The sequence below is a fragment of the Zosterops lateralis genome (assembly GCF_965231275.1).
Source record: "Zosterops lateralis genome assembly, chromosome: Z".
NCBI lineage: Eukaryota > Metazoa > Chordata > Aves > Passeriformes > Zosteropidae > Zosterops > Zosterops lateralis.
The window spans coordinates 54687681-54713641 of NC_139800.1; the positions used below are offsets into that span (position 1 = coordinate 54687681).

At 39.7% G+C, this 25961-nt stretch overlaps 1 protein-coding gene across 3 annotated transcripts; it reads right to left on the minus strand.

Annotated features, from left to right (window-relative positions):
- Nucleotides 1–161: 161 nt before the first annotated feature.
- On the minus strand, nt 162–25452 carry FEM1C (fem-1 homolog C). 3 transcript variants are annotated; one of them, XM_083883521.1, is made up of 3 exons: nt 25381–25452; nt 24093–24820; nt 162–10616 (listed from the first exon to the last, which is right to left on the minus strand). In XM_083883521.1, the coding sequence occupies exons 2-3, from the start codon at nt 24634–24636 to the stop codon at nt 9307–9309; spliced, it is 1854 nt and encodes a 617-aa protein (XP_083739647.1). In that variant the 5' UTR covers nt 24637–24820; nt 25381–25452; the 3' UTR covers nt 162–9306. The 3 variants fall into 3 exon arrangements, with proteins under 3 accessions (XP_083739647.1, XP_083739649.1, XP_083739648.1); XM_083883523.1 differs by having other exon boundaries at nt 25391–25448; XM_083883522.1 differs by having other exon boundaries at nt 25371–25385.
- Nucleotides 25453–25961: the final 509 nt, after the last annotated feature.

The window sequence follows — 25961 nt, forward strand, 5'->3', positions numbered from 1 at the left end:
AAGAAGCTCAATTGAGCAACTGGGAACAAAAAAAGCAGGCAGCAGAGAACAGTGATGATGATGATGATAAGCAATGATGGCACATTCAGAAAGGGTCACAAAGGATGGATCTGAACATTTAATCTTACTTTTTAAATAGCTGTCATTGCATATCACTTGCACTGGACTTTCCCAGGCATCACTGCCAAAGAAGGGCTGACTAGTTCAGCAGCTGGCTGTCAGTGGCAGCCAAGGCATGGACAGAAGCAAGGATTTGAGGAAAACTTCCATTGGAGGCACAGTGGAGAGCTGACATAATTGGGCAGAAATGCCAGATCTGTTTTTCCACAGAACAGTTCTTCACCAGATACATGTTTCCTTTTACAGATTTCATGTCACTTGGAGCTCCTTAATGCAACAGTTTCCAGACCTGAGAATTGACATGAAGGATTTTTAAAGAGTGATCACCGTCTGGTCTTGCTCATTACTTGTACCAAGGTCAATAGAAATCATGATTCAAACAAGGTCAGAACTCTAATAGATGAACTGAGAGTCATGGTTTCCCCTAACTTGCTTAGCAGGCAATAATAACTACTCAACAGAATTAACTTCAGACCATTTGGGCATGTTTACTAATATAGTCAGTATACAGCCATAGAAGGTCCTAGAGTTTCTCATTTTTGTGCAGCTTGGCCAATTTTCACTTATCTTCTGTGCCATTACAGCAAACTGAGGACACTGAGTGCCTAATGAGGGAGATTAGACTATGCCAGGATTATCTGATGCTCAGATGCTACCACCTTGATGAACAAGTGCACTGACTGCTTATGATGTAATGCAAGTATGGCACATCCTGAACAATGACCAGATCTGCTGCTCTGTAGTAAAGCCTGGACTGTGATCAAAGACTTTTTCATGGTCCTAAGTACTTTAATTCCTGTGTGGATTCTCTCATGCCTAGTAAGAGTCAAGCTCCTGCCAAATCCTCTTCTTCAGTGTGAACTGTTAGTACGGACTCTGCCATCTGCTCACTCTGGTGTTCTCAAGGAAGTTACAGACACACATAGGCTGCTCTATTTCTGTTGAGTTTATTAAACTGGCCTAATATATTGAAAAATTAGGGAGAAGAAGGATAGACACATCCATTAAAACTGTGCAATAACATTAGCTTGATTTCCCTAAGAAATTCTTGGTGGTTTTGTTTCATAGCAATCTTCATTTATGAAATTACCAATGTCAAACCTACCAGGCGCAAAGTCTCAAATTTAAAGCCCCTGGAGCCAGATGATCTGAACCCTGTTTCTTGCTACAGTCCTTACTTCCTATGGTCATTTAAGAGGTCACTGAGACTGTGCCTTAGTTTCTGTGCCTTGGTTTCTGCCTTTGTATAATGAAGCGAATTTTTCTTTACAACACATCATCAGCACTTTGTACTAAGGTCAGTCATGCTGTCAGGAGTATCAGCACTGCAGGTGGCAGGGCTGACTCATTTGCCAGCAGTTAACAACGTGGTAGATCCACCTTTTGCAATCAACTACATTATCTTATTTTCATGACCCAGCTCAAGGCAGAACATGGGTTACGGAATGCTACGCACGACAGACAGTAACCACCTACAAGCAAGAGGAAAAACAAGCAAGTGCATGTGTCAACTTATGTTTAACATCAGAAGAGAAACTGAAAACTATGGTTACACTTGTATTAGAAAGGAGATCTGTAGCATGGAGGAGTTGATGGCAAGGATTGAAAGTTTGTGACACTCCATGTGAGCAAAGGAGGAACGGCGGAAGATAAAGGGAGAGTTATCTCAGAACAACTTCTAGTTTTCTCCCATGAACCAGATAGCCATTAGTCCAGTGAGCTTTTGGAACACCACTTTAAGATCAGGTGCATTCAAAAGTAACACAGGCCATGCATTAAGACAATTCAGTGACACAAACCCAAACAAGCAAATGATGGACAATGGGGAGACTCACTTGAAAAGCGTATTTCTGATCTGAACAGCAGGCTAGGGTGGGTGCAGCCTGCAAGGATCAGCCTTCTCACAGAACTATCTGCTGTCTGGCCCTGAGGTTACCACAACGTGGGACTGGAAGTAACATCCACACTCCTCATAGTGACTCACAGGGCATCTGCCTCACACAGCATATTTTGTTATTTTACAGCGGATCCTGTTTTCTGGTTTGATTTGGAGGGTTTTGTTGGCAATTTTTTGTTTGCTGTTCTTGGTTGTTCAGGGTTTTTTTCTGGTTGAGTTTTTGTTGGGTTTTCTTTTTCAGATTTTTTGCTTGTTTCCTTTAGTTTTTAATTCCCTGAAGTTTCCACTTCATGCATTACGGGAAAACAAAGTATGAGAAACCGGGAGGTGTGCTTCCCTTAGCCAGAAAACCAGAAAAAGCACAGTCATCTTAGCAGGACCTCATCTTACAGGCTTGCCAATAAAAAGCACAGACTAGCCAATAAAATGCTGGTAGCCACACATGCAAAAAGAAAGGAGAAAAAGACAAGTTCACTATTTTGAAACTATGGGACAGAAACAACAAAAAATTCCAAGTCTGGCTGAATACTTTGCCTCACATTCCAGTTAGGAAAATGCCATGTGTGAATGGAACAAGTGATATCCAGGCACCTAAAATATTAGCAAAGGACAATACAAGCTACAGAATCTGGAGAGAAAACAATCAACTGTTTACTGTATTAAAAAATTCTTCCCATTGTAAAAAGGAATTAATTGGCAATTTAAATTGCAGGTTCAGCAGCAAACAGTGTTTAGTGAACCAGTGGATCCTGGGGGGTTTTTTTGGTAGTATACAATAGAGAGAGGGGAAAAGGGAAAACTGAATCATTCTGTCTGCTTACTCAACTCTAGATTATTCTGGTTTTTGCTCATTGTTACAGCTTGGGAGTTCTTTTGGTTGGTTGATTTAGCCTAACTACATGAAGGCTGAGACAGGACATCTCCCTCTGAAGGACTGACAAGTGCTAAAACTATGAGAAGATCATCCAAAGCTAGGAAAAGATGTATTTCAAATGGGAATTACATTTCTAATTATTGATAGATGGGAATTCCAAATAACCCTTCTAAGGAGAATTTTCAGTAAGGAACTTAAGATTTGACCAATCTTCAGGAGATATGACAGAAGCAACACTTAGAACGTCAGAGAGGAACCCAGATCACATCTCACAATCATGTCTTATGATCTGATGGGAGATGTGGTTGCCATTTTCACAATTTACATTGCCTCACACTCACTGGCTTCTGACAGATACTTACATGAATCAGAAAGCAATTCTTTTTTACCCCTGTGTACATAACTCAATGGTGTTGTCCATAACTTCTGATTGGGGGAGAAGGGCCTTCTGCTGAAAACTCTGGATGGCATTTGGCCCTCTGGATATTATGTGCAAAACAAACAAAAGTATTGCCTTTGCCAGAGCAACACACCTTCCACTAGGTCTCTTCTCTGCCCTAATCCTGCACTACTTTGTATGGTGAGTTTTGGTCTTCAAGCACCAGCCAGCACTTACTACTGCCAAGAAGCATTTTTTGGATGGTTACACACCTTAGGTAACAGCAGACATCTTTCATCATTCGCAGCTGCAGAAGAATAAATAACAATTTAAGTGATCCTTTCCTTAAGTTCTTCTCTTTCCTAATTAAGAGAACCTACATTCGATTCCCTAAAGCCATCTGTGTGACAATTATCCTACTGGAAAGTTCTGGAGCAGTTTTCCTCATCCAGTACCTCGTCTTTTTTGATCCTATCGTTACCGATCAGGCCTAATATAAAGTTCCAGCTCTCTGAAATGTACACTTTCTTACAGGATAGGATTGTGACTACTGTGCCTAACTACAAAGATATTTTGAAATTACAATGGTAATGTTCTTTACAGTCTTCAGTTCTCTAGCTGTCTCTAACAAGGATCTTCTGCTTCTCTCACACTTGAAATGTTCTATTCCTCTATTTTTCAAATTGTTCATGCAATATGGAAGATCCTTCAAAAGCTTGAAGAAGTAAAGAAGAAAATTAACTTGTCTAGCTTTCTTGAAAACTGCTGCTTACTTCTTAAAAGGCATTGCTATCTACTTTTAGGTTACAAACTGAAAGTATTATGTTTACCTGCAGTTAGCAGTATGACTAACTACTTTTTCTAGAAAATTGGAAAATAATTTCTCCTGTATCATCCAGTTTAAGCCTTTTCTGTACTACTACCCACCACCAAAATTTAAAGGCTTTGCCAGACCACAATTTCACAGAACGAATGAGCATGAAACATGACCTTTTGCTTAAGGTACAATTCTTAATGACAGGAAGGTCAAAGCTGCAACATTCACATTTAGCTACTCAACAGGAAAAGCAGTTTATCAACCAGTAATACCCAAGAAAAAATGGATATATACACTCGGACAGGTGTTCTCCAAAACATATTTTTAATGTAATCTGCATTTGGAGCCTAAAGAGAGTAGGAACAGAGAAATATGCTTGTTATTCCTTTTTTACATTACTGTTAAAGCTAAATTACTTCACGTAAAAAAGAAACTGCAATATTTCTATACACGGAGCTAGCCCTGCATAGGAAGTCTTTGCAATAGAATGGAACACAAATACAACATTATTTAAAACCAAACCAACAACAGCTTTTCGCTCTGCCCTCACGAGGGCTCAACCGTTACTTCTACACTCAAAGCTGAGAAATATGAGCAGTCTAGTAAGTCTCTCATCAAAATGACCAAAATTATTTTGAAGCATTAAGTATCAGTTGGTGTCATTGCAGTCACAGAAGGTAAAATTAGTGTTTAGTCTACTTTTTCATGCTTCTCAACGTTTTAGAGTATAACAGTCATTCCACTCTATATTTCAAAGCATGAGGAAGCTATTTCAAGAGCAGCCAGATCCTGCCACTGTCACCTTGCAACTGATACAAAACTGAGGAGAGGCACACTTTTCCTCAAAACGTTTTTACCTAATTACAAATCCTCCTTTAAGGATTTTGCTATAGCACTGCATTACTTTCTTTAAAGTAGTGTTTGTAAAAATAGAAAGAGGTTAATTTTAACCAGATGCAAAACAGTTCTTAAAAGACAGCTCTTTGTGGACTTAGAAAATATATGAGACTACTTCCTACCCAGGGAGTGTTGTGAAGTATAAATGGAAAACTAACTACAATGTTGCCTTGCATTTCAGGAAGTGTCTTTACACTGCACTTAACAAACAGAACAGAGACACTGCAGACAGCTGGAATCTTGTTACCAGCCTAAGTGATACAAAAATAGGAATATAATTTTAGATCTTTTTATGAGAATATTTTTCATCTCCCTTGTTGAAGTACTTCAGTTGAAACTTACAACTATTAGATGAAAACCTGCTTTATGCATTTATCCCATTTCCCAAAAAAATGTAACTCAGAGGCCTCAACAAGCAAGGAGGTATCAGTTCCTTTGTCTCTAGGGGAGTGATATCTGTAAGCTGTTTAATTGATTTAAAACCTGTTTCACCCCTGCAGGGCATATAATTATTTCTGCAGTGTTTTATGCATTTTTCTGTGTCAGTAGCTCAGAAGTAATAGGTTTCTCCAGAAAAAAAAGGCGAAATAGGAAGATAAGAGAAAAATGGTAAAACAAGGAGTTAAAAATATTATGAAATTAAAATTAAGATAAATAAAACAGAGTAGTGTAAACAACACAGGTCTAAATGCAAAGTGGCTATAAATGCATGAACTCATCTGCCAGGACGCCCAAGTCCAAGTTATCTGGCAAGACAAGTATTCCTTCAGCAGAGAGCTTCATTACCATGAAAAATTAAATTCAGCATGGAGATGATAAATCCTTCGGACTGATGCACATCAGTAGATATTTAGACAGAAATCTGTGCAATTAATCAGCATGTACTAATAGCCTGGGTTTTTTCTAAAGAGCAGCTAACAAAAGCCTTTCTTGTAGCAATATTCACTAGATTTACATAGAACTAATAGTGATATACTTTCACTTTTGAAAATGCTTTCTATTTAAAAAATTCCTAACAATTAACAACTTTTACATTATATTTCTGGACTAATGAACATAAATCATAGGATGATTTAGGTTGGAAGGGACTTTAAAGATCACCTAGATCTTTAAATCACCTAGTTCCAACCTCTCTGCCACGTGCAGAGACAGCTTCCCCCAGACCAGAGCCCCATCCAGCCTGACCTTGAACACTTCCAGGGATGGGGCATCCACAGCTCCTCTGGACAACCTGTGGCAGTGCCTCACCATGCTCACAATAAACAATTTCTTCCTTATGTCTAAGCTAAATCTCACTCTTTTCAGTCCAAAGCCATTCCCCTTTGTCCTTTCATCCCATGACTTTGTAAGAAGTCCCTCTCCAGCTCTTTTGTAGCCCCCTTTAGGTACCGGAAAGTCCTATAAGGTCTCCCTGTAGCCTACTCTTCCTCAGGCTGTACAACCAACTAATAATGTCCAACTAATTTTAAACAGGGCAATTGTCACTTATAAAGACAGAAATTGAAACTAAAACCACCAAAGAGCAGAACAGAATACAAAGTAAAAAACTCTACAAATCCTTTTCTCTGTGACCTATACAAAAAGAATTATTTTATTACTTTATGTGTAATGCATTTCTAACATGGTACAATTTGCTGATTATCCCCACTTACAGAGCAGCAGAAAAGAATTCAAATATATAAATACAAAAACCAAACTACACATCCTTACAAATGAAAAGCTGAGTGGCATGTGTCCTAAGCATTACAAATCACAGCAATTCAGTCAATTGACTAGAGTTTAGTCTTGCCTGATGCAAGAGAAACCAGCATCCTGGCCTGTATCAGCAATAGTGTGGCCAGCAGGATAAGGGCAGCCATTGTCCCCCTGGGCACCACCAAAGCCATGCCTTGAGTGCTGTCTTTGGGTTTGGGTCCCTCACTACATGAACGATATGGAGGTGCTGGAGCATCTCCAGGGAGGGGCAGTGGAGCTGGAGAAAGGTTTGGAGGACAAGTCTGATGAGGAGCAATGGAGGGAGCTAGGGTTGTTCATCTGGAGAAAAGGAGGTTCAATGACTCTCAACAATTACTTGAAAGGAGGTTGTGACAAGGTGAGGATTGGCCTCTTCTCCTGAGTAACAAGTGATACAACAAGGAGAAATGGCCTCAAATTGAATTATGGGAGGTAAAGATTGGATATAAGGAAAACTTCTTCATGGAAAGCAATAAACAATATAACAGGCTGCCCAAAGGAAGCAGTTGAGTCACCACGGCTGGAGGTATTTGAAAGACATGTAGATGTGGCACTTAAGGACATGGTTTAGTGCTGGACTTGGCAGTGCTGAATTAAGGGTTGGACTCAATGATCTTTATGACCTTTTCCAACCTAAATAATTCTATGATTCTCGTAATGCTATACAACACAGACATAGCAAGAGACAAACTGGTGAAAATTGCTTCAAAACAGCATCTCTGGTACTAACAATACACAAATAGCACTGCTTTCAATATATCTTTGCTTAAAAACATCCCCATAATTTTTGCAAAAATGGCTAAGCTAGTAGGCACCTGTACACTGCCATACACTGGCAAAAATGCCAAAATAGAACAAAAACAAGGAAGGGCTATTCTTACGTGCTCTCAAGACAAGTTCTTCCTTAAGTTCAATCACAAATGACAAAAATGTTTTAACATCAACTTAAAAATTAAAGTATTAAAAAGACCCTCCTAACCTAAGCAATTTGGATTCTAAATGTCTCTTATCTCTGACAAAGGCATAAAACAAGTTGTTGGATTTCTGGAACAAGAAACCCCATAGGTACACTTAGTGCCCATGACTGAGATGAAACATTAAGTCAAAAATACCCAATGCGCCAGATGACTAAATTTGCAAGTAAACTGTATCCTATCCAACAGAAATTAATTTCACTTTAAGACATTTGTAGGGCTAATGTGCCATAATAAATCCTACTATTAATCAACAGTAAAGTGCTGAATTATATTAATTACCTGAATCGCACTCACATTTATGATCTTCATTTATAGACTTCTTATCAAGTCAAAAGAGCCCTTTCTGTTGCAAAAGCTAAGCTGTTGTGCAAATATTATAAAAAATAGGTACTTTAATAGGAGCTATATACACAACAGAATTTCTGCTTTTGTTAAGTACAACTGACATAGTAAAGATGAAAAATCCATGCAAGTATTTATAAAGATACTTAAAATGAAAAAAGGACACTGCTATCGAACTTTCAATACCCTGGCAGACAGCCATTTACTATACTATATGATGTCTAGATCTGGACTGATAAACATCATGCCATCAACATGCTTTAGTTTTCTTTTGTAGCTAAAGCTGATTTGCAGATTTTAAAGCAGAGCATATATCTGATCTATTCTCAAAGAAGTGTATCATTAATGTTTCAGGTTAAACTTTGAGCAAACTTCACATCTAGTCACAAAACCAGCACAAGCAAGACGTTAGTGCAGAGGGGAAGGTGTCAGTTGTACATCATGAGGACTTTTCCCCCAGCTGCACAATGCAACAGAACAATTCTCAGATTTAAAGTTCAAGTTGACTACAATCAAAAAAAGTAAGATTTTCTTCTCCCTAGTTTAGGAAAAATTTCCAGAGGATCAAAATGAAAGCAACCGCAGTTACAGCAGTCAAAGAAAGTCAAACCCAAGTTTGGAGAGATGATAAGTAACTCCAAAATTCATCATGCTATGAAGACAGCATTCTCAAGAGAGCTCTGAACAAACTGCAAAACAAGATTGGCATTTAAGTTGAAATTGGCCAAGTGCTGCATAGAAATATGCTCACACACAACAGTCATGTTTAAGCCAGTGCATAGAGAAGATAAAAGCACTTATGGTAGTTGCAAATGTTAACAAGTCCATACGTACTTGCACAGTTTAGCAATGAGTCCATAGAAAAACAAGAGAGTTAAAGTAGAAACGCTCAAGCAAAACAAAAAAAAAAAGATGACCTTCCAACTGTATAAAATCCACATAACAGTTATAGTAAAAAGACATCAGTGGAAAATACTCAACTCAGTCCCAAACACCCAACAGGCAAATCAGATCAGAAAAGACAAGGCTTTGGCAGACAATTTAAGAAGTCTAAATATGGCATCACATTTCTAAATAATCCACAAAATATATTATATGGCATATTCATATTAAATACTGGGTAACCAACTCTGCAGATCTGATGCTAACAACACTAGCCAATGAGAGCAAAACAGAGCAAGCTAAGGGAACGCTGGTGTATCACAACAGTGCTCAAGGAAAATATCACCATGTCGTGCTTCAAAAACAGTACTCTGGAATGCCACACTATCATCTATGGAGCAAAACAAAGTTCTCTAGTTTTTCAGGGATATGCCCTGTGTAGGATATGTTATGACTGACTATTACACGAGCAGCAAGACACTGCAAAGTAGTATGATTTATGGGCTGGATTAAATTCTTTGCTATTTCCTTCTCATCCAGCAAATCACTAGCTGTTTGTTTACATGAGTTTGTGGCATCGAAATGTGAACCTGATTTGATAAGAAGATTCATGATGTCTGGATGGTTGTTCAGTGCAGCAATGTGTAATGGACTGTTGTTATCTGAGTCTCTGACATTTACATCAGCACCACATTCCACCAGGATAGCAGTAACTTGTAGAGAGGGGAATTTACAAACTGGGTAGCGACCAACACATGTAGTATTATTATCAACAGCAAGGTGAAGTGGACTGAAGTTATTCTTTCCTCTAGGCTGCAGCTTAAGAAACTTGTAAATAGTTTGTTTCTTAAAATGTTCCTGTTCTGAGCTGCAAGGTACTTTCTCCAACAAGCAAATTAAATGCAAAATGATGGAAAGGGCTTTGTTCAGCTGTATCGGATCAGGAAGACACTGGGTTTGTTTCATGGCCCGTTCTATTTCAAGAACGCTTTTGCACAGTATACCCATTAGATCATCAAAAGTGACAGTAGTGCCTAGCAGGCCTTTTGCCCTATCCTGAAGCATGAAGGAGAAAAGTTCAGCAAATGATAGCAAACTGCTGGCTGTCATAGGACTCAGTGGATCAAGATTGCTTTGCTGCATATCCAAAGCATACTTCCATAAATTGATGCAACGCTTGAAGTTTCCAGAGTCTGCATACACAGCACCTCTGTATCTAATATAGTAGGATGTGTCTGGGTGAGAAGGGCCAAGAATACGTTCTCTAATCAATAATGCTTGCATTCTCATTTCATCTGGGTCTGCTATAAGATTTTCTAGCTCTTCTGAGCTGTTTACCTCTTTAGCATAATCATAAGCCATAATTAGTGTTTGCGGCACAGGTTTGCTGAGGATATTAGTCCTATCACTGTATCTCATTTCCATAGCTCTTTTCCAGTATTTCAAAGCACCAAGCAGATCTCTCTTTTTGTCCACAAATGTTGCTCCTAGAAGTTCCAGGGCATTTATGCGCTCAGCCTTACTAGTCTGAACATGCTGGGTCAGAAAGTCCACAATATTTGTGTGGCCAGTCACGCTGGCTGACAGAAGGGGAGTCATTCCATAACCATCCTTTTCCATTTTAGCACAATACTTGAGAAGCATCTTCATGATCTCCAAACTTCCAGATTCTGCACAGTCATGCAGTGCTGTATTTCCTGCAAGACAACAAACACAATAACACAAGTCATATCAAATTATAGTCCAAATCTCACCATGCTAATAGTCAAAAAAATAGTTAATACCCCCCCAAATATTAACGGTTTTAAAATAGGTTTTGTTTTCCCACTTATGTACAATGAAAGCAAGGCTGTCATGCAGTTATGAAAATCGAAATGTTTGATATTATTATCTGAAAAAATTAAACAGGTGTAAGAAAAACCCCCAAACCAGAACTAAAATGGAATTCTTCACTACATAAAAGCACAAGAGTCAGCAATTCCATTGTATCAAAAGTCAAGCAAACAGGACAGGAGACCTGTTTGACTGGACAGAGAACTCCTCTTGGAGCTCAGGAGGAAAAAGAAACTGTACGCTGTCTGGAAACAAGGCCAGGCTTTGCAAGAATTTAACAGAGCTGTGGTTCATATATGCAAGGGACAAGACGCAAAAGGCCAAAGCTCAATTAGAGTTCAAACTGACCAGTATTGTGTCAGACAACAAGAAGGGTTTTAAAGTACAGTAGTAGCAAGAGGAGGTCTAAAGAAAATACCAGACTGATACTTATTGAAGATAGTCATCTGACTACTAAGGGTGAAGAAGCGCGGAGACATTAAATGCTTTCCTTTGCCACAGCCTTCAATAACATAGATAAAATATCATTTCCCCAGTCTCCAGATTTAGAGAAATACTTCAGGAATAGTGACTTCCCATTTGTTCGGACACTTCCCAGGGACTAGCTGAGAAGCAGTTCACAAGTCCATGGGACCTGATGGGATTTACTGAGTACTGAAGAAGCTGATGCTTGTTACGGTAGTATCCTCCTTCTTCAGCTACTAAATGTCTTGGGAGTCTGGGGAGGTCCCCACTGAACAGAAACTAACCAATGTTATTTCATTTTATAAGAAGGGAAAGAGGGATTACCCAGGAGCCTACAGACCTGTTAGTCTCACCTCAACACTCAGAAAAATTATGGAGAATACTGAATGCTACTGTAAGGCATTTAAAGGCCAATGCAATCAATCATTAGGTACCATCAACTTGGGTTGACAAGGGAAAAGTCCTGTTTCAACTAATTTGATATCCTTCTAGAAATAAGGTCACTTGCATCCAGCAGACGAAAGGAAGACAGTGGATGTAGGATTTTTGCCTTTTAATGAGTTTTGCCTTTTTTGTCTTTTATATTATCCCCTATAACATCCTTCTGGACAAGTTATCCAAGTGTGGGGTGAGTTGGGTCAAGGTGCACTGGGTGTAGAAATGTCTGAAGGACAGAGCTCAAAGGATTGCAGTGAATGGGGCTATCAGTGGCTGGAGATAAGTCACCAGACGTGTTCCTCAGGGCTCAATTCTAGGGCCAGTGATGTTCAATATATTTGTCAATGACCTGGATGCAGGAGTTGAATGCCCCATTAGAGAGCCTGATGATGAGTCCAAACTGGGACATGCTGTTGACTTTCTCATGGGACAAGAGAACTTCCAGAAGGATCTACACAGATTGGTGGATTGAGCAATCATCAAGGCCATGGAATTTATCAAGAACAGACAGTGGACACTGCCCCTGGCATTGAGTAACACTTGGCACAAATATGAATTGGGAGAAGAACAGGCTGGAGAGCAGCCCTGCAGAAAGGGACCCAGGGGTGCTGGTTGGCAGCAGGCTCAGTATGAGCCACCAGGGCAAACCCCACCAAGAGCTGCAAACTTAACACAGCCAGCCACCCCATGGAGGTGATTATCCTGCTGTTTTCAGCACTGGCACTGCCTTCCCAAGAGCACGGTGAGCAGTTCTGGGCCACACAATTTAAGAAGGACGGGAAAGGCTTCAGATGCACCCAGAAGATGGCAACCAAGTAGGTGACAGGGCTAGAAGCATTGTCCTGCGAGGAGCTGCTAAGGACTTTGGATATGTCAAGTTCGCAGAAATGGATGCTGAAGGATTATTATGCTGCTCTCTACAGCTTTCCTGAGGAGAAGCAGAGTGGAAGGTCCCTCGGTATCCAGTGACAGGACCCATGGGAATGACTGAAAACTGTCCTAGGAGACATTCAGACTTGACATGAGGAAACTTTTCTTTGCTTCAAATACTGAAGAAGCTTTTTTTAGAGGTCATTGATACCCCAAACCTGCCAGTGTTTCAGATGCCTTTGGTCAATGTCCTCACTAATTTGATTCATTTTAGCTAAAAACTGGTCAGGCAGTTGGACTAGATGATCACAGAGGTTTGTATTCCTTAATGCAACTGGAATAATTTATTCTATAAGGAATTTTTTACCTTTTAAGTATGAAACAGAAACTTAAGATGGCTACCTCCATGTTGCTTCAATTTTCCCACTTCCCTTGTTAACTTTCCACTCCTCTCAATCTCCAGCAATTATTAAAAATAGTGGGATCTGTATGAACATTAAAGCTGGTCTAACCCAGAATTTGCTTTGTTTTCACCTACTCTATAGTTTTTCCTCTCTTCATCTGCATTGTCTTTTGATTTTCATGTTTTAAATAAATGACTTTACTCAATGGAAAACATCACTACAGACCCTTCATCTCAGCTGGACCTTTAAGATTGCTGGTATATTCTAAAGGAGCAGGATATTTTGTCAAGGGAATCTATTCTTAATACTTTTTTAAGTATTAAAGACTTATCTTAAGTCTCACCTTAACCTCTCTGCTCTTCTTGTTAGGATTTCTGAAGACAAGAAGAAGAAAAATGTCCTCAACACATAATAGACATCTATGTTATAAGCAACTTTTGATTTCATGAAGACTATTTTCCATTAGCATGATATTGCATAGTCTTTTATATTTAATGGCATTCTAGTTCCGATACCATGTGGGGAAGATTCTGGTAAGCACTAGTGCCACCTGGTTTGAAAATATTCACAGAAAATTAGAAAGCAAGTATTGGCTATCACAGCTAAATATCTAACTATTTGACTGCAACTAGATGGTGGTTTTAAACTTCAGAGTACTTCACTGGAGCAGAAGGAAAAACTTGAGATGAACTCTCTAGGCCCTCTCCTAACCTAACAGTCTCTAATGTGGTTGACTGCCTTTAAAACCACACAATTTACACCTACACTTTTCTTTATAATGTACTATACATATTACAGACTCAGGAACAGAAGCTTTTCAGCTTCGTACAAAATTAATTAACAGAAAGTTCATGTTAATATCTGTCTCACAACGTGAATAAGATTTCTTATATCGTTAGCCTGGCAAATTCAGAAAAGTGCTCATCAGATCATCAGTTTCTGCTACACTGCTAGCAAGTTTCCACACTCACAAAGGACATCTCCTATTCTAATGGCTGTCTGCCCACTCCTAGTAATAAGATTGGCTTTTAAAAGTTAAGGCCATTTCAGGAAACTTCCTTATTTCTATTTTTGGTAGGCTTATGTTTTAAATGCCAACAAGACAGTGATACACAGTAGGCCTTGCTGTTGTACATCTAGTCTCTACCATGCAAACCAAGCAAACTACCATGGATTAGGAAAGAAAGCATCAGAAACCTGCAGGTCATGTGAGGGATAAGAGTACATTTATACAGTCTACAGCTCCTATTTATCTTCATACACTTTAATTTTTTTCCAGACTCTGATATCTAGAATGCACACTTCACTCTTTATACTAATGTATTTCATTAATGAAACTCTAGTCAAAAACATGCTTGAGATCTGCTTTAAAAGCCTAACATTGTATGGAAATAAATTAAAACTAAAGGTGAAGCCTTTCTACCAACACATTCTTTCTGCCAGAAAAATATTGTTTACACTGGCTTAAATATGGCAAATTCCAAAGCAAAATGTGAAATTCATACATATTTAAGTTTATAAGAGACAATATTTCATACTTATTAAAAACACTTCAGAAATAGTGAATACGTCCCATTTCCAATTCAACTCAAAGAACTTAATGTAGGTCTACACAAATAATTTTGACTCCTTGTAACTTTTACATATGCGACTTCAAAACACACTTATCTCATTTCTAACAAAGCACAGTAAAAGTAAATAAAGCCAAATAAAATAAAATAAAATAAAACAAACAAACAAAACACACACACACAAAAAAAAGCAAGCAAGCAAACAAACAAACAAAAAACCAGGAAAGCAAAATTCAGAAGTGTCTAGTCAAACCATAATTACTCCTCTTTAAATATAATATTGTCTTTCAGACAATATTAAAGATCCAGACACCTTAGGTCCACAATGCAGACCTCTATTCTGTGTTTTATATTAGCAGATTATCACATAGCAGCTTGTTTTTATCTTCCGTCAAGCCGAGACACAAAATGTTTGTCTAATGCTTTGCAAGTTTTGGTATGCAGAAAAAGGATGCAGAGACTTAAAGATTGTTTAGATGAATATTTTCTAATGGGTACTGGGTATTTTGCTGTGGTTTTCTCACTACTCAAAGATCTACTCCTCACTCCTTCTCTCCTTATCTTTCAGTTCTCAAAACTTCACAAATAAATTGAACTCCTGCTTCTTCCTCAAACTGTTCTGTGAACCATCTGAAAAACACACTCACAGCACATTTTAAAGCCTCTCTGACGGTCTCAATTTCAGCAACTAGAAAAATATCAGTAACAGAAAAACTGAGTTATCCATAACAAACTGAGCCTCAGTACAGCAGATGCCAAAATTTAGCTGACACACTAATAGAATTCAGCCAAAAGATGAGTAAAAAGTTATTTTCTAAAGCTTGTCTCAGGTTTTTGCAATTATACCAGAGTTATGAACACACTTTGTCCCCTGAATTTTAAGTGCAAAATTAAAACATTTTAAGAAAAAAACCCATAAGATACACTAGAGTGCTTAATTTATTGACAATGAACTTAACTTTCAAAATATTCTTTTCCTGAAACATTTCTGAATAGTGGCCAGTGATTTCACAATCATTTACTAACAAGTAAACTGAGGAAGAAACCCCAATACAAAGCGGCACACGAAACTACCTGATAGACCAAGATTCATAAAGCTAAATCTAGTTCATACAAAAAGAAGTCACCTTTCTTTCCAATACCTCGGGCAACTTTTAACATTAATAGCACTAAGTGAGTTATAGGTCTGGCCACACTACGATCTCTATCGAGACTAACAAAACATTCAATTACAGGAGTAGAGATTTAAGCAGATTTAGGTGGCAAATATGGCATACATAGCTTATCAATTATAATTCTCTCTGGCTTTACCTGATACTACAGACCAGAAAACTGTCAATATGCCAACTACAAAGAACAAGATCTTGACATTCCTAAAAGAGGAAGGTATCAAATGCAGACCTATATACAAACTTACCAACACACACACACTTTACTCTTCTTGCTATGCTGCTGAAAGCCTAGTTGAAATGAGACTACAGCAGTCAATCCAGAACTAAAGAATGGCTGGTCCCTCAAAACAGCTTGAGTTCTGCATTTATTGATAAAGGCAAAACCAGATGCACATGGGTGTTGGCTGAGCCAGCAGTTAACACAGCTTTTTCAGAGTGTACTCAGCTCCATACACGATCCTTCACAGCAGAGCTACGTAACTAGCAGCTGTTTCTGACTTCAAGTAAATATTTTAAATATATTTAAAGAATACTAACATAAAAGCATATTAAAGGCAAATCAGTCAAAAGGTATCAGTAACATCAAAGTTCTTACTATTGTTTCACAACTCTTAATATATATTTTGCTAGCTTTGACAACCGCAGCAGTGCCTGTTACGCATATCACATACTGCGGATCCATCTCCACGTAATGCTGCTTTTGATACTCTTTTATCAATCTCCAGGCATGCACACTATGATTGAAAAAAGTCCACACAAAATAAGTTTGGCCATTGTCCAAGTAATCTCAATCCAGCCGTCTGTATGCTATTAATTTATAATGCAGCTATGTAGAACATGTGGAAATGTGCTTAAGACTCCAAGGAATTTCACTGCTCTTTCCAACTGGATGCCCTAAATTTGAAACAATTTAGGGTTTTTATTGATATTAAAATTACCGATTTCAGTTTAAACAGCCTATCAGCAGTAGTGTAATTTTCCAGTTATTTATACTGCAGTAGCCCTTAGAATTAAAATAGCCACAGCTTAAATTATGCCATGTATAAACTAATAATGCGAGACTATCACTACTAATTTTTAGTGGCTGCACCTCAATGAAGTTTGATTGGATTGTACAGATACTGCAGTGGGAAGAACACTTCATAAGAAACACAAGTTTCCACAGAAAAGTGCCTAGGAGTAGACAGATAGTGAGAGTTGCCAACTTTAAAAAAAAGCAAAACAAACATAAACTCCAACCTTAAGAAATATCAACTGTTAAAACAGAGGAAGAATTTGAAAGAAAACATGGGAGCTGCCTTAGTGTGTAAATCAAAGGCTACACATTGGCCACAAATTGACCCAGGAATTGAACAGTTCAAATAAATACAGCAATTCAACCACTATTCTGTGAATTAACTCATCCATTTCAAAACATTACATTGACTATAGTGTCACTATAGTGATCATATAGTCTACAGTGATAAACAGTGGCTGAACACAATTCAGCAGTTAATTAAATTTTTGTAACATTAGCTATCCAGTAACAAACTAAAAAACAAAGTTATATCTATTGCTGTACTAAGAAGGAAAAAGGGGAAAAAAAGCAAAAGTAATTTGAAAGTAATTCTCTTTGATAAGCAATTTTCCAAAAGACACATATGATGGTGTTGGTCAAATTAAAGCAATTTTTTAAAGGTGGGAATGATTATCTCAAAGTAGGCTTCATTTAATTTTTTTAATCAATTTTTAATTGTAAAATGGCCCACAGGAATTTAATCACATATCAAAGACAGCTAGTGTTACCACAACATGAAAGGCTCCTTGCACAGACAAAAAACTGGACTGTAGATGGTTCTGGTAGTCCTGATACTGCTCTGCTAAATACTGAGTGTCAGTCATTATACTGTATTGGTAATACTGTTTACAAACCGCTTCTATCTGTATAAAACTTTAATATTCACATTACCTAATATCTTCCTCTTATTAAAAATAGCAAGAAGAAACAGAATAACCACAACTCCAGTCCTTCGAAATCTTGCAGACATATGGAAAAAGGTATGGGTAGCTGGCATAGTACCTTCACATTTTACTCTTTTGTTAACAGGACTTCTTTGAAAGTAGTTATGAACATTTCAGAAACACTTCATGTATCACATAACTAACTACCCAGTGTTTCCAAAAAGCTTACTGGAGTGGGGATGGGTATTCAAATTCATAAGGAGGACAGGCCTTTCTATGTCAGAAGCAAGTAATTCCCAAAATAGACTGATAGCTAGTGACAAGGGAATGAAAAAAAATGAAGCCATGACACAGAAAGTTTTGACTGGATTTGCATCCACTTCCTAATAGTTCCAAAGTGCTTTATCAAATTCCCATGTTGTAAAACTTACACTAAAGCTTAACACCAATCTGATTTTCTACCCAAGATCATTAAAAACAAAAGAAAAAAAAAGTATTTCATTTAAATTACTAACGAGTGTGCAAAATTAACCACCTGTATCTATTTTTGTAGTCTTACAAATGAATTGATCACTTTCATAAAATGAATTTTTTGATGTACCATTCATTTCTTTTTCTATCACAGCACTTGAAGTAATACAGTCTTCCAAGAGTCTTTACTGATTAAAAAGTATTGCCAGATAGGTACACACATGGACAGTGCACAAGAAACTGTTATACCTCCTAATGCTTACTATGCATAGCGAATAAAAACAAAATGTCTTTCTTTCAAGAAACTAACTAAAAATGCGAAGAACTGCTAATCTTAACAATTTATTATAATCTAATTTCCATGTGCTGTAAGGGAATAACTGCTGTCTTGCTCACTGAAGTACTTCATGAGAACTTGTATTATCAAGATTACTAATTATTAAATGAGTAACAGCATGCTGTTAATAATTTAATTTCAACAAAAACTTTTTAGTTAGAATTAAACTTAAACTGTATCTTTATCTTCCTTATTTAGCTTACAGATATTCCTCCTGAAGTTCAGTTTCTACACATGGTTACATACAAAATATCTGCAAGTTTCAGTGCCCTGTACCATGTAATACCTACCAAAAAAGGGAAAATAAAGTAAACATCCCCCCTCCAAAAAAAAAAAAAAACCAAAAAAAACCAGGCAACACCACCACCAAGCAAAACAAATAAGCAGAAGTTAAACCCGAGGACCTTTGTTTTGGGGTTTTTTTACCCTCCCCCTGCCTGCCCCCTCAATGATTCTGTGAACCTTGGCAACCAGAGAAGACAAACACCCTCAGAAAAAAACAAACCTGTCAAGACTCCTTAATGTTTACTGCATAATTAAATTAATTATTTTTAACACATACTATACCACACTTGTCATAAAGGAAAGAACGTGACTCTATAGTTCCCCTACTTCTGGGTCTGCCATGTCTGTAAAAGATTTTTTCCTTTAGCAGCAGGTTTGAACTTTACACCTTCCAGTATCCCTATAAACAACAATACTGCAATAGCACCAGCCCTTAACACAGTACCCACAGACACAGAGGTTTGTATGCTTCTATACTTCCCAAAATGAGGAAACAAAGTCAACAAACCTTGTTTACCATATTATTTTACAAAACTATCAAATACTGTGCCAGTGGAGTTTAGGAACCACAGTATTCTTTCTTTAAATGCAATCAAACACTCCTGTGCTCATCTCAAGGGACAACTAAGAGAAAGCCTAGTCCAGCACTTCTTAGAAAGAAATTTTGACTTTCTAATACTCTGGAGGAGAAAAAACAGTCTTTAGGCTGGTTGATGAATCTGTTAACTCTGAAGTTAACCACTGAAGGCAGAGTTGATGAAAACCACTAACAAAACCCCAGAAAATACTTTAAAGAGAGAGACCACATACCAAGCCACTGAGCAAAGGAAAGACTTACCAGCTATGTTCAGGTAAAACACCTGCCTTTCAAGCATGTATTTTGAAAAAAGGTTGCAGTTCCCTTGCATTAGCCCACGGTACAATTCCCTTGGTAGCCCATCATGGCTACCATAACCTAACTCATTAATTGCTGCAAAAATGGAATTTTTGCCCTTTCTTTCTGCAAATTTGATGAGGAGAACTAGTGTAACACAAACCATTGAAATGTGCACTGCAAATTTTCAAAATGTTCAAGATCTTAATTGTCCTGTCTAGAATTGAAGCAGAAATGTACAGTCAGTCTGAACAAAAAACAGTTCTATCGGGGAACTTACACGTACTATTGTACCTTAAGTAAAAAAATCAAAGACAGCCTCAAAGAGCCCAAATCTGGAATCCCCAAAATGACTGACACTTGTATTAAGGGAGCAAGCATTTCCCTGCCTACACATCACCAAATGAAGGCTGTTCACAGAAACACGTCAGCAAAACACTGTATTTGAGAAAGCAATGGTCTGTTCTGAAGGTAATAGTAAGGTAGCACCCTCTAATAACAAATCACTGGCAGGCTTCATAATGCAGCAGGACAGAAAGCGGCATGCATCTGACACAGAACACGCTCCTCATCTGGCACAGAGACAAAACTGTGCTTCATTTGCGGTTTTAGTTCTAGGATTCCACCTGTTGAAAAAAACTGTGTCTCTGCTACTCTAACATTATCCACACTCTTCCTACTTTTAGGAACCACGTAACAACTTGCCATCTGAGAGATCATTACCTACAAGTGAAACTCATTAAACTTTATTTTTAATTTGCAGCTTCTCAAATGAGGAATTGTTCTGCTGGTTTCAGCTGGGGTAGAGTAAATTTTCTTCACAGTGGCTGGTATGGGGCTATGCTTTGGATTTGTGCTGAACACAGGGTTGAAAATACAGAGATGTTTTGTTATTGCTGAGCTGGGCTTACACAGAGCCAAGGCCTTTCCTGCTGTTTGTACTTCCATGCTGGTGAGGAAGTTGGGAGTGCCTGAGAGGCTGGGAGGAGACACAGCTGGGACAGGTGACCCCAACTGACCAAAGGGATATTCCAGACCATGTGACATCATGCTCAGTACATTAAGCTGAGGGGAAGAGGAAGGCCAGAACAGTTGGAGTGATTGCATTTGTCTTCTCAAGTAAGCATTACATGTCATGGGACCCTGCTCTCCTGGAGATGACTGAACACCTGCCTGGCCATGGGAAGCAGGGAATTAATTCCTTGTTTCGCTTTGTTTGTGTGCACTGCTTTTGTTTTCCCTGTTAAACTGTCAGTATCTCAACCCACAAGTATTCTCTCCCTGGTCTCACTGGTGGGGAAGTGAGCAAGCAGGTGCCTGGGGCTTGGCTGCTGGCTAGCATTAAACCATGACAGTAGGACACCAGAGAAAGCTACGAATCAGAGACAGTGGTAAATTAATGCACTTTGTGAAGTATTCCTTAGGCTGCTTCCTGTCTACAGATACTTCTGCTGTTTTCCACAATTACAAAATAATAAAACCCATCCACCCTTCTTACCTCACCTATCAGTTTGCCCCCATTGCTCACACTGTTCATGTAAACTGAAATATTTTTTAAAATCCTTTTCTTACAGTTCTGCAGCCTAAATCCTACATAGAAGTTTAGGGAACCTGTGGGAAAGTTCAGATCTGCAAAACAGTAGAAACAAATACCACCAAAGGCTCATACTTTAAATTCAGAATCATTGACCACCTTTCACAGTTGAGGACTCATCTACACAAACATCCATCTTCAGCACCATCTACCATGCCACGCTGCCAGACCTACACTTCACCTCATTCACCTTAGTGTAACATCTTACCTGACACACTCTGAAATCTTTATGAACATCTTAAGTTCCTGGCTGTACTTCTGTAACTTTTTCAAGAACCTCTGAATTCTGAATTTCCATAGTCCAAAACACAGCTGTGGGATTCTGCATTTTAAAATCAGGATTTTACCACACATTTTCACCTACTCTTTCATTTAGATGCACGTGAATGTATCTATTTTTTCCTATCAAAGTATTCAGATTTTTCCCTGCAACTGTCAACACTTGAAAACTTTTTCATATCTATCTGTTCATGAAGTTTAAACTGGGTATTAAGTCCTATTTTGCAATATGAAAATCCAGTGAAAAAACACAAGACATAGTTCAAGTAATTCTGCCCCCAACCCTCATGCAAGCTTTAAGAATAATATCTAAAAAAAAACAACTATAGTAATCTCCCACAACAGCAACTCTACTGAAGTTACATAGTTCTACTCTCATAAGGAGCACTGCAATTTTACATCTTTCATGGGTTTTTTACATCTTTGATGGAACAACAGGCTTCTCTATACATGGCCCAGGAACAGGCCTGTCTAAAAAGAACTCACATACATGGGCAGCAACAACCTTTACTACTCAGGAGCAGAACGCTCAGGTGCTCTGTTATCTTCCTGCTACAAGCACAGGACACTCTGTCAGCTATCTAGTACAGTGCACGGAGGAGTAGAAACTGAAAGTAATACACTAGACTCTCTGAGGGGGAGGGTGACAATGTGGAATTAATCCTCTTGGATTAACTTAAAAAAAAAAAAAAAAAAAAAAACAAAAAAAAACAAACCAACAACAACAAAACTGAGGAGGAGGTTACCTGCTGAATCTCAGGCACTGCTACCATACTCACAACTACCAGTTTTTCTCAGTTGTTCTGCCTTTCCATAGATGGCTTTCAGTGTTTATAGTGCTTGCCTTACCTCACCACTACTTATTTAGTAACTTCAGAGATCAAACGTCTTTAAGATACCAAAAAGTATGCTCCTGTCCTACCAGAGGGGATTTCCACACATTACCAACAGACAGCTATTACGTACACACATCATGTGACAGTTTGAAGTATAAAATGAATTTTAATGAGCTGAACCATATCCAATCCAACTTCTTTAATTGAGGATCATTTTTCTACCTTAAGAATCTTTGCTCGTGGGCCTAGATGCAAGTCACACAGAAACTAAAGGAAGTAGAAAGGAATTAAGATAATAACTGACAGCACTGTGAAAATCCTCAGTCACTTAAACCACGACAAATAATAGTAAGTCACTAATAAAGTGAGTAAAAAGGACAAGTAAGGTAAAGCCTACTCCACCAACACAAAGTGAGGGAGAAAAAGACCTGTAGAATTACATATTTTTCCCTATTAAATCAAATACTTAACAGCATTGCTTGGTTCACACCTATCATGTAAAAGGATAGGTTTAAAACTAAACCCCAAGTTTTCAGTTGCTTACACGCTTTATATTTAGCTTGCTATTCCCAGAACGTTATTTAGAAAAATGACATTTTTATCCTACCACAAGTCCATGATGATTCATAAGCAACCTCAAACCCTTACAAAGGAAGATTTATTTTGCTCTGCCCACCTCCCTGACAAATCTGTAGTTTAGCTTTCTTTACGCTAAACCCACATATTTGCATGATTTGCTTAAAAAAGGCATATTTAACCAAGCAGCTTTTCTAAAGATTACTCTCACATTTGGTATTTACCAGTATCATACAATAATCTAGACACAAAGGATATTTTAACACAAATAACTGGGAGGTACGGTATATAGTTACAAATGTAATTAGCCTGGAAAAGGCAGTAGAAGTATTATGCTACAAAGAGAACTGCTAGCGGATGAGTTTTTGTATTTATACTGATATATATTAAAAAAACCCAAAACCTGCTGAAACATAATCTGGCTCAGTGAGATAAAAAAATAACTGTAACTTGCATTAAACGGTGTGCTTTTCAGGCTAACATCACAACTAAATACAAGTTTGATATGCAAAAAAAAATTTAAATATCCAACTAATTATGATCACAGGAAAAAAAGCCAGAGGTCTTCACTTTACTAACACGCAGAGCAACTGTAAAATGGGTTTGAGATCTGTGAGCCACTGGAAGTCCTTCTGTTGAGATCATAGTCACCCGCATCTTCGTTTCCTTAATACTAATATATAATTTTGTTTACTAATATTGGAAAGAGTACAAAATTATTCAGTAACCTGGAGGGAGTGGATGAACAGCAAAGTTCATTTTCCAATGCACAAAGTATTTTTTCTCCTTTTTGTGTATTTCCTTAGACCAGTCTTACTGGCACATATTGCTGTACATAAAACCATACTTGATTTGTTAAGAAATAGTACAAAAACCAAGAATACATGCTCATGTATTTGAGTACGTTGCTAGACCAACCTACTATACAGAGTGGCTCTCAGCAACTTTATTAGCTTTTAACACATGCATAAATGTGACATTTCATATGACTAAGTCTTCTAAGAATTAGGTATTTAAGATTAAAATGTAACAATTTAAAACAAAATTTTATAATCTATGTTAAAAAAGAGTGAATTAAAAAGAAAAAGTAAAAACATGGTTATAAACACTTTATATCTTATATTTTATGAGAACAGAAGAATATTTTTTTGGATGTCAGGTTCCTAAATACGTAGATGAGTAACTTTACCTCTATTTACCACAATGAAAGTGAAAAAACTAACTTACCTTTAACACTTTTTCTGTTCACATCAGCTCCTTTTTCAAGTAAATACTGAGCAATTTCTTTGTGGCCTTTGTAACATGAGATCATCAAGCAGGTATGCCCGTGACGGTTTGATACTTCCAGGTCTGCTTTGTGCTCCACAAGGTATTTGACTATTTCCAGGTGACCATCAAAGCAGGCTGCTCTAAGCGGCGTTGAATTTGTCAGCGTTGTGTTGTTGACAGATGCACCATGATCCAACAGACACTGAACAACCTTCAAGTGCCCAGCGGCTGACGCTGCCCACAGCGGCGGGGCCCCCTCGATAGTCTCACCATCAAAATTCACCGAGCCACCCACCTCTATCGAGGCAGAGCAATGGTCTAACAAGTATTCCACCATGTCGAGGTGACCATAGCGGGCTGCCATCAGGAGCGGTGTGGCACCATTGGTTTTTTCTGACATCAGCTGGGCCACCTCTTCCCTTGTTTTGCTGGCCAGTAGCTTGGAAAGGAGCCGCAGCTTGCCATCACGAGCTGCGTTGAAGACCGCTGTCTTTAGATCCATTTAGTCTGTCCCTCTCCGCTTCCCGACAGATACACGCCTAACTTTTTCCGCCAAGAGTTTATTGGAACTGCTTAGCCCAAACAGAACGTCCCCAGCTTCTTGTCAGATCGGTTTCATCCAGATAGGACAGCATGGAGACTTCAAACAGGATCCTGACGAAGCGCAGGCTGTGTTTATCACAAACCTGCAAAAGGAGAATTCTCGATGTTTTCACCTCCTCCTTCGCAAACAAGCAACCGCGTTGTATTTCCCCACAGCTACACCCAAACAAGCGGCTGTTGTGGCGCGCCGGTGTCCAGCTGCATTCCTCGGGACTCTCCCGGCCCGAGCGGTGGCCCCTGAGGAAAGAGGGGGCCGATCCCATCGGCGCGTTATCCATACCCGGCACGGAACGATCCTCGGCCCCCTCATTCCTCCGTGAGCGGCACCCCCGACCAGTTTCGGGGCGAATCCCAGGGGCAGAGCCCCCGGCTCCCGCCCAACACCCGCAGACACGCACCTCCGGGGCAGCCGGGCGGGGAAGGCGACGGCCGCACTCCGGCCGAGCCGCTGGCGGCGGGGAGAGCCCGGGGAGAGCCCGGGGAGAGCCCGAGCCCCCCGCCCGCCGCACGGCCGGACCCGCTGCGCCCGGAGCCCGCCGGACCCATCCCCCTCCCTCCTTTCCCTCACGGCGCCCAACCCCGCGGCCGCCGTGCTCGGAGCCGGCCGGAAAGGCCCACCAGGCCGCGCTTTACCTTCCTTTACCTTCCTTTACCTTCCCGGGGCGCTCCGCACCGTCTCCCGCCGCCGCAGCCGCCGCCCTCAGAGGGACGCGCCCGCCGCCGCTGCCCGCGCTCCGTCCGGCGCTTCCATGACAGCCCAGCCCCGCCGCCAGGGCCGGCCTTGCGCAGGGGGCGGGGCCGCGCCGCCGCCACCAATCAGAGCCACACCCCGCGCGCCCGGGGGCGGGACTACGCCGCCGCTCGAGGGCGCCGTGCGGTCGCAGCCGGCCGCTAGGGGGCGCCGGGGGGCCCGGGCCGGGGAGGGCGCGAAGGGCCCGCAGGGTCCCGCCGAGGGGATTTGGGAAGGCACTTCCCACATGGACACATCCGTGCGGGATACCGGCACTGCTGGGGCCCGTCCTGCGCTCTGCAGGGACAGGGAGCTGCCGGGGAGGGCCGGCGGAGAGCACAGCGATGATTTGGGGTCAGAGACGGCGGGAGCTGGCCTTCTGCAGCTCGGAGGAGACTGAAAGGGGATCTCATCCAAGAACATAAATATCTAAAGGCAGGTGCCAAGAGGATGGTGCCAGACTCTTTTCAGTAGTGTCCATCGGTAGTACGAGG

Coding starts and splice junctions, on each gene's coding strand:
- FEM1C (XM_083883521.1), bottom strand. CDS start 24,636: ATGGATCTAAAGACAGCGGTCTTCAACGCAGCTCGTGATGGCAAGCTG. Junction 10,617..24,092: donor GAACAGAAAAAGTGTTAAAG/GTAAGTTAGTTT, acceptor GTTGTCTTGCAG/GAAATACAGCACTGCATGAC.